The sequence below is a fragment of the Pseudophryne corroboree genome, chromosome 6, assembly GCF_028390025.1.
Source record: "Pseudophryne corroboree isolate aPseCor3 chromosome 6, aPseCor3.hap2, whole genome shotgun sequence".
Taxonomy (NCBI): Eukaryota; Metazoa; Chordata; class Amphibia; order Anura; family Myobatrachidae; genus Pseudophryne; species Pseudophryne corroboree.
Window position 1 is genome coordinate 370,315,798 of NC_086449.1, and position 16,987 is coordinate 370,332,784.

General features: G+C 39.2%; 1 protein-coding gene across 1 annotated transcript; it reads right to left on the minus strand.

Moving 5' to 3' along the window:
- Nucleotides 1-5,885: 5,885 nt before the first annotated feature.
- Nucleotides 5,886-8,054, minus strand: LOC134935291 (leptin-like). The gene is made up of 2 exons (XM_063930451.1): nucleotides 7,908-8,054; nucleotides 5,886-6,245 (listed from the first exon to the last, which is right to left on the minus strand). The coding sequence occupies exons 1-2, from the start codon at nucleotides 8,052-8,054 to the stop codon at nucleotides 5,886-5,888; spliced, it is 507 nt and encodes a 168-aa protein (XP_063786521.1).
- Nucleotides 8,055-16,987: the final 8,933 nt, after the last annotated feature.

The following is a 16,987-nucleotide window of genomic DNA, read 5'->3' on the forward strand; positions in this document are numbered from 1 at the left end:
CTGCAGGCGGTGGTCGGTGTACTGTATGCGCGCTGCGCGGCGCCGGCGTCTGACGTCAGACGCCGGCGCCGCGCAGCACGCATATCGCGCGCACCACAGTTAAAGGCCGGGGACTCGGGGAGAGCTGCACAGCAGGGTCGGCTCCAGGTACGAATATGGCGGCGCCAGCGTGCGGCGCCCATTAAGGGTGGCGCCCTGCGCGGCTGCTCTATTCGAACATGCCTGGAGCCGGCCCTGGTCACAGGTATTATGGTGTATGGTATACTATATCACGGGCATTGTGATATGTGGTATAATGTCTCAGGGTCATTGCAGTGTGTGGCATAATGTATCACGGACATTGCGGTATGTGTCATAATGTGTCAGGCATTACGGTGTGTTGTTTACTATATCACGGGCATTGTGGTATGTGGTATAATGTCTCAGGGTCATTGCAGTGTGGCATAATGTATAACAGGCATTGCGGTATGGGTCAGGCATTACTGTGTGTTGTATACTATATCACGGGCATTGTGGTATAATGTCTCAGGGTCATTGCAGTGTGTGGCATACTGTGGCACAGACATTGTATGTGCTATAATGTATCAGGGGCATTGCAGTGTGTAGCATAATGTATAACGGGCATTGCGATTCCTGTCATAATGTGTCACAGGCATTACGGTGCGTTGCATAATGTGTCACAGGCATTACGGTGTGTGGCATAATGTGTCATGTGCATTATTGTGTGTGGCATAATGGCTAAGGACCATTGCAGTATGTGGAATAATGTATACTGGGCATTACTATAAGGAGGAAAAATGACAAATAATGTAAGGGGCATGAATCAGGTTTATTTTTCTTTTTCGAGTATTGGCTAACGTCTGGGCGTGCAGGTTGCAAAACTGGGGTATAAGTAAGTCTTTTCCTGCAATGCCACGCCCCTTTATGCAAAGCCACGCCCATTCCAACGAAGCCACACCCCATTTTTGGCGCATGTTTGTCCCTTTCATACTGCCAATTATGGTGGATTGGAGGGGGGGGGGGGGGCCCCGAAGAATTTTTTGGCTTGGGGGAGAAAAACTTCTAGTTACGCCACTGACCACAGGTATGGATGGATAGTATACTTGACGACACAGAGGTAGGTACAGCAGTGGCCTACTGTACCGTAATGCTATATATTATATACTGGTGGTCAGCAAACTGTGCAAAACTGAAATGCACCACAGGTATGGATGAATAGTATACTTGACGACACAGAGGTAGGTACAGCAGTGGCCTACTGTACCGTAATGCTATATATTATATACTGGTGGTCAGCAAACTGTGCAAAACTGAAATGCACCACAGGTATGGATAGATAGTATACTTGACGACACAGAGGTAGGTACAGCAGTGGCCTACTGTACCGTAATGCTATATATTATATACTGGTGGTCAGCAAACTGTGCAAAACTGAAATGCACCACAGGTATGGATGGATAGTATACTTGACGACACAGAGGTAGGTACAGCAGTGGCCTTCTGTACCGTACTCCTATATATTATATACTTGTGGTCAGCAAAATTATGCACTGTACTCCTACTATATACTACAATGCAGCACAGATATGGAGTGTTTTTCAGGTAGACAAGTTAACGTATACTGGTGGTCACTGGTCAGCAAAACTCTGCACTGTACTCCTCCTATATAATATTATACTGGTGGTCCCCTGTCCCCACAATAAAGCAGTGTGAGCACAGATATATGCAGCACACTGAGCACAGATATGGAGTGTTTTTCAGGCAGACAACGTATACTGGTGGTCACTGTCAGCTAAACTCTGCACTGTACTCCTCCTATATAATACAGCTGCTCCCCAGTCCCCACAATTAAGCAGTGTGAGCACTCAGCACATATATAGGCAGCACACTGAGCACAGATAAGGAGCGTTTTTTTCAGGCAGAGAACGGATAAAACTGGTGGTCACTGATCAGCAAAACTCTGCACTGTACTCCTCCTATATTAATATACAGCTGCTCCCCAGTCCCCACAATTAAGATATAAGCAAGCACAAATATTTGCATCAACAATGAGTAAACGGAGAGGACGCCAGCCACGTCCTCTCCATAACATTTCCAATGCACGAGTGAAAATGGCAGCGACGCGCGGCTGCTTATATAGAATTCGAATCTCGCGAGAATCCGACAGCGGGATGATGACGTTCGGGCGCGCTCGGGTTAACCGAGCCATATGGGAGAATCCGAGTATGCCTCGGACCCATGTAAAATGGGTGAAGTTCGGGGGGGTTCGGTTTCCGAGGAACCGAACCCGCTCATCACTAATGGAAATAATATCAATAAAAAAAGAATTAAACATTTTGTCTTTGATGAACATTAAGTCCCAAACATGGCTGCCGGAGAACCACAAGCGCCAGCTTGCTCTAGAACCTGCAGAGCACCAAAGAAAAATGTAAATAAAGACACACATTTAGTTTAAAATAAATAAACTTAAATGAATGTACAGACACAGTTTACTTATAAACACATTTTATTAAAATACTTACCTAGCACAAAGGTCCTGTTACTATTCTGTTTCGCTACATACAGAAGTAAGCACATATTGTCCACCTACTTCTGTGACATCAGAAAATCATTCATTAAGAGGTCTGATGAAAATTGTTATAGTGTATGCAGTCATACTTCATAATCGTTTTGTTGGTCAGATAATTGGAACTATTAATAGTGATAAATATCTTAGGAGCAGATTAAACGCAGGTTGTAATGTGCAGCATCTGCTCCCGGGTAAATTGCCTGAAGCTATTCAAAGCCCTGTGTGCTAGTTGCTGGCTGATTGTGAGCTTCTCATTGAATAGCTCCTGCCTCTCTATCTAGAAGCAGAAGCCCCATTTACAGCCCACAGCCAATTGAATCTGCCCCTAAAAACTCTAAAAAGGTTTTTTTTCATATTGTTTTTGAAAGTAAAAAGTTTCATATAAGTTACAAATACTGTAGTGCTGCAATTCCCATTATGGATAATTGAAGGCTCTGAACATTCACAGCACAAACACAAATCAAGCATTATTTAAAAATTGATCGTAAGTGCTTCCAATATTTAATAAACTTATATAACTACTCGCACTGCAATTTCTGTACTTAGCTCTTGGCTCTTGTAGCTGCTAAAAACAAAGTTAAACATGATTTTGCTTTGCTTCTTCATACTTTTATTAAATAGGCCTAAATCTGTTGAATGTTCATAAATACACATTTATTTGTAGGCACTTGTAGCATTAACATTTTTATTTGAATCAATGAAGGTTTGCTCTCTTTCTTTTGGATCAGCAGAATGTTGATTAGCAGGAAGTGAAGAACTGACAGTTATTGGTTTTACTGCAAATGTGTGCAACCACTACTAACCCAAGACAGACCGCATCATCCTCAGCTAAACTGTACAAGCAGCAGATCAACCCAGGAAGCAAACTATGGCTCCAGTGCAGAGATGGGCACAGTGCAGGGGCGTCCTAAGAGAGGAGGAGGCCCATGTGCAGCCTCCTTCTGGGGCCCCTTCTCCCTGGCCGGCAGCGTTCTTGACTCTGGGTCAGTTGTGGACCTTAGCGCTGTCCCACAGTGTAGTGCGCATGCGCAGGTAACTGAGAAAATGGTACGGTGGCCATTTTCCCAGTGATTTTCCTACTGTGTATGCACAAAATACCGGGAAAATGGCCACTGCACCATTTTCCCAGTGATTTCTGCAGTGCTGCGACGTGGGACTCCAGATGGTAAGTATTAAAAATAAATAGATACAGAGTGTTGGCCCACACTGCACACATTGCACCAATTATAAATACGCTAGTGGTGCATTGTGAAAATATGCTAATGCAGCAGGAGGCGTCGGGCCTGATCCGGATGTGGACAGAGAGGCTTTCACTGCTGCTTACATGGAAGTAACAGTGATAGCTCTAATACGCCTCCTGCTGCATTACTAATGCCAGCTGCATCCTAGGACGCAGCATCGGATCAACTGCATGACCATTGGCCACCTGTATTGGGCCACTGCAGTAACTATCGTGAGGCAATGAAATCTTCTGATGGAAATACTGGCCTCACCCCTCCAACACAACAATGGTGATACGCCCACTGTCCTCCTCCCAAAGAGACTGGCCGAGGCATGCCCACAAAACAGGAGCGTCACCCTCCGTTTTGAGTAACAGTTCCCACCACCCCCAAATGTCCGCAGCATGTCAATCACGCTGCAGCTTGAGAGCGCTGTGAGCGATAACACATGAGCTGTTCTGTACAAGTGTATTCTACTTAGCATCAGAATAGTACACACACCATTAGGTTTATATACTACTCTGAATCAGGCTTTATATCCCCAGACAGCTCTACAAGCGTTAAAGTACGCCCATTACATCAGCACACAGACTTCCGAAATAAATTTACATAAATTATGAAGAATTTTGGATTAAGAAGGTAACACGTGAAATATTTGTAAATTACAAAATAAGTTTAATATAAAACAATGTTTTGCGATAGATAGATAGATAGATAGATAAATAAATAAATACATAAAAATATAAAAGACATTGGCATGTCATGCCTGCATCTGCTGAATTTCAAACTGTGAAATTTACGTTATAAATACATATTAAAAGAGATGGACATGCAATTTTTCAAAGTTCTTCAGATCCTGCAAATGATAACAAATCGATTCTGCAAGCACAGGCCTTCATTTCTCTGCTGCTGTATCATCAGAAGTTACAGTATCAGCTTCTCTGCAATGCTGTTTTGCAACATTTTTACAACAATGTAAAAAAATCTGTTGCCTTTGTTCTATTGTAGTACTGTGTATGTATATATATATATATATATAGGGATTCCTCATGCTATGCAGGTTTGAGGGCACCGGACCAAGCTATCACTGCTTCTGGGAGTGCCGAGTCTTTGATTAAGTATATATATATATATATATATATATATATATATAGGTTTGTGGAAACTTTGCAAACTGGATTAATGCTGAAATCTGCAGCACGTAAGTGGGTGGGTTATAAACAACATAACACACAGTGAGGGGAAGTCAGTTCTGTACCTATCTCTTACAGTTACATCAGCCCATCACTGACAGTTTTCATGTGCACATCTACAGTATGGGATGCAAGAGAAAATTGCTGATATTGGTGGCATTCCAACTTTCCTGGTGACGTTGCCAGAAAGCAGCAGCAAAATAATAAAATTGAAAATCATTTATCGGTTGAATGACATCAATTTTCTAAACAACTGGTGCAGGATTATAAATATAAAATACATTAGTGTTAAACTTATAAATGAAAAAGTTAAATTAATAAATTAAATATAAAATATTATACATAAAAATGAAAGGCACAATATGGTAAACAATGCTGAGACACGTAAAAAAAATAGATGACACACTATTTGGTTCCATGACATGGCCCTGTAAAGATAGTACTACAGGAGCTAGTGCAATTTGAGTGGCTGTGTGTGCTTAGGCCTACAACATAATAATAAATAGTGCAGCATCATGTGGTGTTCACTACTGTTGATCCAAGGTGAATAATATAAGTCTTGGTTGAAGTGTATTTTGATCTTCAAAAAGTCAGTTTTTCAGTCAACACCTCCATCTTCTTATGTGGGCCTGCATTTTCGCCAAAGAAATATGCAGACCACAAGGAAAGCTGAAGAACAGGCAGGTAAGCCTTCTGTTTGAAAATATTATGGAGCGCCCTATAATGAAACAAGCGTTCTATATGAGATGGGTGAACAGAAACATAGCTCCATTGGGATTGTAGCTATGGTCACTTAGGGATAAATATTTGATTGATGTGGATGTCCAATAGGGATGACAGTCCTCAATGCATTTAGAACCTATTGCGTGTGACTGATCTTAGAACAGTTTTTGAGCTTGTATTTTAGCAGCCCGTGATGTAGTCCAGGTGCTGAACAATGCTCTGCAGAGAATTTTGAAGACGATCAAGCGTCACCTTTTCTATAGTAAAGGAGGCATTTTTATGTTGTTCCTTTAAGTCTTCCACTATGTTTAAGTGTTTGGGCTCTCTACCCATACAGCCCATAATTCTGTTCAAAAGCTGAATTACGCTGCGAAGATTCTCTATGTCAATCAGCATTTGCTCCACATCTTCCATTGGAATATTGGACAGAATGATCTGGAATACTTCAAGAACTTCATCAATCTGTTCCAGGCTCAACAATATCTGCTCATCTGGTATGAAGTCCAAACCACTGCTTTTCAGACTACTGGCATATTTGACCTAATTAGAATAAGTAAGAAAACAGTTATTGGTCAGTAAGTAAATAATGTTATACATATTATTTATAATTAAAACATGTACTCTGAAATCCAACCAGTCTCTGAAAGTGTAAAGTTGTTTGCAAAGTTCTTCATTTACAAAAATCATAGCTCTTGGACTTTCAAAGGCTTTATAAAATCATAAACCCCATTTAATAAGGTCAATCCATAAGAAAATCCTAATACTAAGGGACATTTCCAATTAGCAGCCTGGACCTAAACAAACAGGTTCTGCATACCTACTGTACATGTAATGCAGATTTATCCCTATGGGTGTAGTATAAAAGATCTACAGGTTCTAAATGGTTGACATGCAATAGGTCAGCAGGTACAAAAGTTCAAGAGGATCAAGAGGAAATGATCGACACAATAAATACTAACACACATTTTTTACGTTCTTTGGTGGTCATTTTGCATGCTTCATCAGCTGTGACCACAATTAGTGTAAACTTGTACCCCTGCAGACGTGCTTCGCTGACCATGCTATGGTTACTATTCCCAACCGTAGTACACATGGATGATAAATCAAGCAAAAATGGAAAACAGTAAGGAAAAAAAACTTGTGCCGACCATTTGTGTGTTGACCATTGTCATGTCGATCTTTTGTACCTGGCAACCTTATAGTGCCCATACACTTATGAGATAATCGGTGCTATCCTTCGATTTCGACCACATCTGTGAGAGAAATCGAAGGATTGTATGCACATTTAGGTACCTTGAGACGCGATGTGCGGGCACGCCGGTCGAATATCGCATCTCAAGATATTATGTGCTGCACTTAATATCTCTCGCATCGCAGTGCGATCGCATGTGGTTTTAAAACCACATGAGATATATCGCACTGCGATGTGCGATGGGCACCCGCCGGCCGCTCCCACTCGGCGGTGACGTGCCCATCACATGATTACCATGCGATCTATCGCATGATCGCATGGTAATCACTTTGGCAGTTAAGGTGCGATTTCATCGCACCCGAACTGCCGGTGTGATGCCCTGCGATGTTGCGTTGCGGGGCATCGCACAAGTGTATGGGCAGCGTAAGACACAGTCGATCTTTTACCTGTTGACTTTTTGACCATGTCGGTCTATTGCATTTGACCATATGTGGTCAACCTATTGACTGGTATATTGATTAGACTATCTAGACACTGTCTATCCATTAACTGGAACCTTATCCTCGCAGCCTTAGGAGCTACGAGAAAATATCTGCAAGTGTGCGGCTCTGCAATTAAGTCCATCTCTTAAACAGGCCCTGTATCTGCAATGGATATGTGCATGCTAATACTAGGCTTAGGCGGAATGCAGAGCCTTCTTTCATTTGGTCTGACTTCAATTCCCACAACTTGCACTAACTGTCTTTTTCAGGCTTGAGGCTACTTAAATAACTTTTTCTTTTAGTTGGCAATTTCTTGGTTAATGTCTACTATAAAGCACACTGATTATCCATTATCTATATTTAGATGTAGCCAGGGAAAGCAGTTACAGTTATCTCAGAACATTTTGGCAATTAGGTTTTAAAATCAAAACAATTCCAAATCATTCCAAAACTAGTTTAAATGAGTAACCAATTTGAAAGCATTTTATTTCATTATGAGCCGTTTCTATGCGTTTCCATTTGCCTCACCTGTGTGGGATGTTCCTGGATTCTGGTTAGCAGAATTTTTGAGAGCACTATTGCATCAGCCTTTAGATCGTTTTTTATTGGCTGCCCATGGCGTAGTGGCAGCCACATCCATAAGAGTCCATATAGTGAGAGCTGAATGTAGAACATTATGTTCCCCTCAAACACAACCCTAGAATAAAACGCAGCTTTTGTAACAAAGACCAGATGAAGATGCATAAAATAAAATAAATAACCATGTCTCAGTGATACATCACTCTTGTAAAGCATTATGATAATATGCTCCTGGGCCATATATTAAAATAAAATAAAAAAGCAGTCTGACTTTGAGCAGCATCAAGAGGTGGCAAGGTTCCAGCAACTGCACTCTTAAGGCAATGGACTAGAAGTGTACCTACAGTAGATGCTACCAATCTGCACTGGTGTTATGGAGCTAGATAGTGTTTGCAAGGAAACAGTTTGATGGGGCCACAGGGAGGAGTAGGGTAACTTGTGGGCGAACTTTGCAAAGTGCCAAAAAGGCGCACTTGCATAGTTTTATTAGGCAGCACGAAAAGGAGTTTTCTTTTTGTGGGCAAGATAATTAAAATGAGATAAAGAGGTAACAAGTGAGTCATTTAGGACTTGCCTTGCTGTGTGTAGGGGTGCACAGCTTTTTCAACTCTGCAAAAACACTTAAATTTACCCCAACTCTTATCTTGGTAAATGTACGCCTATGAATCAAACTGTGTAGTAATTAGGATATTCCATTAGTACATTATCAACGTATTTAACACAGATTTTTTTTAAAATTTGTTCCATACACTGCTTTCCTTGCATTTAGCTCAGAATGACCTCATGGGTTCTGATCACAAGTATTTTCTTGGTAGACACATGTCTGAAACGAGCTGAGTCATAGTAAAAATCTTTGCCTTCCCCTTGCTGGGAAGTCACAGCCTTTCTGCTTTCATGCTTCAAAGAATTTTGCAGTTTGTTAGTGTTTAGAAAGTTATACTGAATTAAACTTCTGCTCCTGGGAACAAGCATTCAGAAAAGGCATACAGTTTGTAAAATAAAGATTTTCCAGATATATACAAAATACCTGGGAATAGTAGACACACATAGAAAATGTTATTTAAAATTCATTTATAATTAGAACTACTATACAATCAATTAAATTATGGGTGTGGTATGCAAGGTTGACAGTAACTAGGTCGACAGTGTCTAGGTTGACCACTATTGGTCGACAGTAACTAGGTCGACAGTGTCTAGGTTGACCACTATTGGTCGACAGTAACTAGGTCAATGGGGTTTCTAGGTCGACAGGAACTCTAGGTCGACATGGTCTAGGTCAACAGGTCAAAAGGTTGACATGAGTTGTTTTTTTATAAATTGGTGTTGTTTTCGCCGTACAGTGACGGGGAACCCCAATTAGTGCACCGTGTCCCCTCGCAGCTTAGGGCAAGGTGCCTCATTCTGCTACCGCTGTGCTCGGCACCAGTTACTATTCCCAATCATAGTCCATGTGGATTGTAAAGTATGAAAAAGTAAAAAAAAAATTTTTTTGAAAAACTCATGTCGACTTTTTGACCTGTCGACCTAGAACATGTCGACCTAGAGACCCTGTCAACCTAGAAACTCTGTCGACCTAGTTATTGTCGACCAATAGTGGTCGACCTAGTTACTGTCGACCTAGAGACCGAATACCTTAAATTATATAGGGCTAATGCAGTGTTGCACACAAATCTATTTTGTGGATGTATCTTGTGTCTTTTTGTACTGTGCTCAAGTACAAGACTCAGTCACATCTCCACTTGCAGCAGAAGGGCCTTACCTGGATGATAACAGGGTGTTCATATGGAGTCATTGTTTATTGCGGGCATATCAATGGAATTACAAACAGTGTGTAAGCTTAATTGCATCTGTTCACAGGAATCTATTGCACCAAGGATAGGACTGGTGCAAATACATAGTGATAATAATAATGGCTATGACACTACAGAAAGGGCTGGCCCAGCTGCAGAGATGGGTACAACTAAGCATATGGGTGACATCTGCATTTAGTTCTCTGCAGGCAATGCAGAGAACTAAATGTATTCCTACCTTTCTGTGGGAATGCATTCAATATCCCGGCTGTCAGGATCCCCGCGCTCAGCATACTGGCGTGGGGATCCTGACTGCCGAGATATCGAAACCTATTCTCCCTCATGGGGTGTTCACGACACCCCTGGAGGGAGAATAAATAGCATGGCGTGCGTAGCGCACCACTGTGCCGGCAGCATGGCGAGTGCAGCGAGCCCGCAATGGACTCTTTTGCGATTGCCCTGCTGCCAGCATTCCAGTGTCCGGCATCCCGCGGTCGGAATTCTGACCACTGGGATGACGGGCGCCGGTATATAGATGCCAACCCCTTTCTGTGATCTAGCTAGTATTAATATAACAGTTCACGTCTGCAGAGATTTTACAACTCTCAGAGAGCTCTTAGAACTTATTTGAAGTTCTAAGAGTAAATAAGTAATGTTACTTAACAACATTGAGCAATATGTACATGATCTCTCCAACTATCATCATTTTGGAAAAAATGCTAAATCCTTAAGGGTATAGTTGGGATATGAATAATTACTTGGCAAGCGGAAGGCATCATAAAACACAGCAATAAAGAACAGCAATGTGTACTGATTAGTAGCACTTGTATAAATACATGATACTTTCAAAGCACACAGCACTGTTTTCTGAGTTCTATAGGGAGAATTGTAAAGTAAAGGAATTCATTTGTTACGTAGAAGTTTGTATGGAATATAAGAGGAAGGTATGTGAAACATACCATTCTTGTAGATTAATATTGTTTTAGTCAATCTGGGAAAACTACAAGCATTAAAAGTTGCTTTAAATGCTAAATAACATGAAAGGACGGTATGTTAACAATGATTGCTGATAAAGTAACTAATTTAAAAATAGTTTTAAATACATGGTTTGTGCTTATTGACATGAAAACAGTGTGTAGATAAGTGTAGAGTCTTTCACCACTATTATGTATGATGTACAAATTTCAAATGAACTGATAAATTAAAATCACGATGATTTCAAAGTATAACACATTTGCACAATTGTCATTCTCTAATAACTCGGGTAGATTTAGCAAAGCTTGGAGACAGATAAAGTACCAACCAATTAGCTCCTAGCTGTCATTTTTTCAAACTCAGCCTATAAAATAACAATTAGAAGCTGACTGGTAAGAACCTAATCTCTATCGAAGCTTTGATAAATCCCTCCCCAGTTCTGAATAAAATTACACAATCATCTCAGACTGTTCCTGTCCATGAAGGTATCAAAAAATCAGATGCTAGAAAACAGTTGAGAAAAAAACTTTTAAGCAATATTTGGGTATGTTCATGGGTTCCTGTTTAATTAAAATTACATTTATTGAAATATGTTAATTAAAATTAAACCATATGTAAATATCTAATTTTATATAGAGGTGTATTCAAGTGAAAACACCAATATGTTTATTTAATACCTTATGGGGCAGATGTACTAAGCCTTGGAGAGTTTTTTTCTGTTTTGTTTTAATGGAATGTGAAACCTACTTGTTGAATAATTCCATTCATATTGTAATGATTGCACATGCTCCTATAAGAACATGTTTGGGAGGGATTGAGAGTTTGTTGGTTGTCATGCTGAGTCATCCAGTGCTCCTAGAACCTAACAAGACACTGCATGTAATGTCAGCACAAGTACTGTAGCTTGGTTGGAAGAATGATATGTGTGGTAAAGGCAAACTGTCAGTGAGATAGAGGATTATTTATTATGGAGAACGGGAAAGAAAAATATTATAAAGTAGGTAAGTACTACTTTTTGATCAAACAAGAATATGCATGTTAGTAATGCTGATTTAATGTTAATGTACAAGGAGACTTTGAAAACACACAGAAAATTCCTTATGAAAAGTAAGGATAAAGTTTTTTGTTTTTGTTTTTAAGGCCATTGGGGCAGCTGTATTAAGCCTGGAGAAGGGATAAAGAAGTGATAAAGCAGTGATAAGTGCAAGGTGATAATGCACCAACCAATCAGCTCCTAACTGTCATTTTTCAAATCCGTAATGATTGGCTGGTGCATTATCACCTTCCACTTATCACTGCTTTATTACTTCTCCAGGTTAATACATCTGCCCCACAAGCTTTTAATTCAAATGGGCCAATGAAATACTCAGCTCACATAGAGAAAGACAAATCACAGGAATGGTTGAATACTACACAATAAGAACTTTGTTTACTGTGACATCCAATACAAAGTAAAATGCCATTAATAAAAGAATAGATGGAAGAGCATGCCTAAGCTCATAGGATCGGTTAGGGGCATACATTATGAGTGCTGCTATAACATGATCAATAAGCAAAGTCTGAACGTTGTTGCCACAGCTAACTAAGTATAAATAATTGGTTGGCAAAGGAAATTGTCAGCTGTTACAGGAGAAGTAGAGTCCAATAGGAAAATGAAGACAAATAGGAAGAGCAAATGACATGAAACAGCATGAAAACTGCTCTTTGTGAAGCAAGGTACAACTAGCAGTTCATGCAGTGTTGGCCAGAATGATGTAATGTACCTCAATGTACTGACTGTGGAAACTTTCCCTCTGACCTAAAAGTTAAGTAGATATCAGACAAAATGAATAAACTGCCTGTAAAAGCTAGAGTCGCAGATTAGGTTCATATAATAAAATATTTAAACTTATTATTTTCAAAATATAACAAAACAGAAAAACTTCCAATAAAATATTTCTGAGGCATATGTGATTTCAAATATCCAAACTTCAGTCACGTTCTATCATATTAAATATATAATATTCTATGCTACACAACTTTTATTTTCGCTATAGCCACAACCATATTATTCTTGGCAGCTGCATTGACATGGCATAACTTAAATGTTTGTGAATAGAAAAGCGTGCTTACCTTTCCAAGCCTGTCTTAGTTTGAATGAAGTGTGAGTGAGCCCATCTTTTTTCTGTCTTTATATAGACAGAGCAGCACACACATTGATTGCTTCATGATATTATTACTCATCCACAAGCTAGTGTAAAAGGGATGCTGTCACTGTCACTTCTCTCACACGGTTAGAACTTACACATATATTTTTGTACTCTTACTTTTCTGAGCCCTGAAGGCATTTTACTCATTTCGGGACCATGAGTACTAAAATGTGCTTCAAATTTTATTTATGCCTTTATCCATAGAAATGGTTATTTCATGAGTGTGTTCAAATCTATAAGCCCTTTTTTTAAGATAATAAAAGCAATGAGCTTCATATGTATTTGTTGTGCCATTTGCTTTTCTTTTACGTACTATATTTTATTACTGTGTTGTGTTATTACACGTCTACATTCAATCTACTGTACGAGTTACTGACCGCCTGGTGAAACATTTGTGAAAGCCAGTTATGCTTATGTCAACCATTTACACCAATGCTGAACTGCAGCGTTGCCTGGATGTTACGTCGTGGGATCTGCTGCTACAGTTAATCAAAGCTTACATTCTTTTACTGTCAAAAATGTTGGTTTTCTTTGCCAACACAAACTAAAGGAAATACTCTGTGGCTGGAGAAAATAACTAATGCATCTAAATTGGCACAACGTTTGACTCTTGAGATTGCTTTATTCTTATAAAGAACAATTTCTAATCATAGAGTTTAGTAATAAACTATTTCTAATGTTAGAACTTAATTTATGAAACAACAATTATCACAGTTCATTTTATGTTCTCAGTAGTTTCACGAGCTTGCCTTAATTAATTAATTACTAGAAACAAGCGTCACCAAAGATTCTAAACAGCAAATATTTACAGTAAAAGTGAATCTTCCAGTCAGTCATATAGACATAGTTTTATAGGGTTTTGTAGACAGACAAATGAACAATGAATTGTTATGGTGCTGGTTACTACACTAATGACTCCATTAATCCAAGTAGTCTTCCATCACTCACAAAACAAATATCCACCTTAAGTGGGTAGGCTAATAATAAATTCTATGTCTTCCTTAATTAGAGGAATATTAATCACATGTAATGATTACCAAAGTTAAAATGTATATTTGAAAGACAATTTTTTGACGTATTGTATGCTCTTTTACAACTACAAATCAGAGGAGCAGATGTCAATAGGCGGCACTCACGGACTGTAAAGAATACAATAATTGGGTACATCCTTGGTCTATATTTCAACGTTGCGAATTTAATGCCTTTGTCATTCCTAACGAAGGCAATAAAGATGAAACGTTGATATATAGGCCAAGGTTGTGCCCGGTTATTGGATTCTTTACAGTCTGTGAGTGCCATTTATTGTAATCCCTATGTTTGCAAACAGCACCCAGCAAGTTGCTTATTTACTGAAATAGAGTGGCGAGTATCAATAAAGCTATATATATATATACAGGGGCGGATTGGGAACAAAAAGCGGCCCTGGAAAAATTTGTACTAGTGGCCCCACATGGGCAGCACCAGAGGGGTAAGGTCTAGCCATGGGCCATGGCAGCAGCACCCTCCCCCCAAGACTTTCCAGATAGTGGGCATGTCCAGCATCAAGGGGGAAGTTAAAAAGAAATTAAATTAAATATTATGAGCACATTATATGATACACCTTCAGAATTTAGGAAACTATATCATTCTTTAGAAATATATATTTTCTTGCTTATTACACCAACCATATCCCAATCACTATTCACTCAATCTTATATGTCAGCCAAGCAGGCAGACAGAGTATACACTAGATCATCTGCAATCACAGGCTAAGTGGCAAAGTAATTTTCATATATGCAAATTATTTTGCATCTTATTCATTATGTCTATAAAATGGACCACATGTCCTCAAACAAAACAGGCCCCACGGGTGCATTGGCCCACCGGGAATCTTCCCCCGTAAACCCTATGGCCAATCCACCTCTGTATGTATGTATATATATATATATATATATATATGAAAAAAAGGGGGGATGAGGGATATATAGCGACAAGTATAAAATTGCCAATTCTATGAAATTAAAAGGTATTTATTAGTGTACAATTATACATAAAATAGAAACATATATAAAACATGGGACAATGATAAAAACTCAGCTGAACTAAAAGCACTTTAAATGATTGTAAAAACTACAATAAGAACAAGTATTACGTTTTTTTCCTTATCCTTATCTTAAATGAGGTAAATGAAGGTTCCCAACGCGTTTCGTCTCATAAGACTTCTTCAAAGGGTACCCTTTGAAGAAGTCTTATGAGACGAAACGCATTGGAAACCTTCACCTACCTCATTTAAGATAAGAAAAAAACCTTAATACTTGTTCTTATTGTAGTTTTTACAATCATTTTAAGTGCTTTTAGTTCAGCTGAGTTTTTATCATTGTCCCATTTTTTATATATGTTTCTATTTTATGTATAATTGTACACTAATAAATACCGTTTAATTTAATAGAATTGGCAATTTTATACTTGTTGCATAAACACTGTGGTTGCTATATATCCCTCATCCCTCCTTTTTTTCATAAATTCTATCCAGGGAATCACCATCCCTGTACACTTTTGAGGGATCCAGCTGACGCCCCAGTAGCAGTATAGGGGAGTGTCACATAAGTTTGCCATCATCCTTTACATAACATATCTGTTTTTATCACAAGTGGCGCAGTATTAATCCTTGTTCCGTATATATATATATATATCTCTATAAAAAAAGCATATAAAGGGGGCACTCCATAGTGCATAAATGTATTTAATAAAATGACATTTCTTAAAAAACATAAACGGTAAAATTGAACTCGTACCGACTGGCAACCAGTGTGGGCTGGTTACCACATGATTTTACACACAAATCCCCGGCACTACTGGAACCAAAGGCCGCCCGGCTGCAGTGGAGTCCTCACCCTGCCGTGTATCACTGCCGTTAGAGAGCCGCAGGTAGGATCACACCTGCCGACGGCTTCAGGATTACCAGCTCCGGGGTGTACAAGCGTCAGTAAACTCCGCCTTAACGCGTTTCATCATCGACTTCGTCAGAGCCAGTAGTGCCGGGGATTTGTGTGTGGAATCATGTGGTAACCAGCCCACACTGGTTGCCAGTCGGTACGAGTTCAATTTTACGGTTTATGTTTTTTAAGAAATGTCATTTTATTAAATACATTTATGCACTATGGAGCGCCCCCTTTATATGCTTTTTTTATAGATTTACTACATCCGTTGGAATTCGGACTGATAAAAAAGGGGAGCGGCGGTTCTATAAAAGCAAAGAAGGACCTAGTGATATTCTTTACACTTATTTAAGTGTTATTTGAACTTTTAATAACTTGTTTATGTGGTGTATTTCTTCATTTGTTGTATACACCTTTGCTCCTAAGAGAACAAATCAGCGCTGTCCTCTATCTATATCTGATATATATATATATATATATATATATATATATATGAGCATTCTCATCTACAAGTGATCATTGCTGCATTATAATCTGGAAACATGATTTAGGCTGCAGTGATAACAGGGAAAGATAATTTGATAAAGGAACTAGCTCTCAGGGACACCTGAGAAATCCCCAAGGGGACTTTTGTCTGAGGACCGGCCTCACAAGCCTATTCTTATGTAAAGAAAGAGAGGGAGGTGGTTGGAAGGCAGCCTACAGTAGTTAAGCACAACGTACATACTGTACATGGCACGTCACATTACGTCCAGCTCTACAACACTAGCAAAGAAAGAATGATTATTGCTTAACTGCAACAGTAGAAAATACACAATATAACAATGAAAGTGTTATTAAACAATCTGAACAATGCATTTACTAGCTAAAATATTGTTACAAAATACAAATAAATAATTTTGTGCTACAGTCTAAATGGAAACACCAAATAAATAATGTGACTTGTTACAACATCATGAATTAAAGCAGCTGCAGTACATCAATGAGCTATGGGGGTAATTCAGAGTTGATCGCAGCAGAAAATTTGTTAGCAGTTGGGCAAATCTATGTGCACTGCAGGTGTGGCAGATATTACATTTGCAGAGACAGTTAGATTTGGGTGGGTTATTTTGTTTCTGTGCAGGGTAAATACTAGCTGCTTTATTTTTACACTGCAA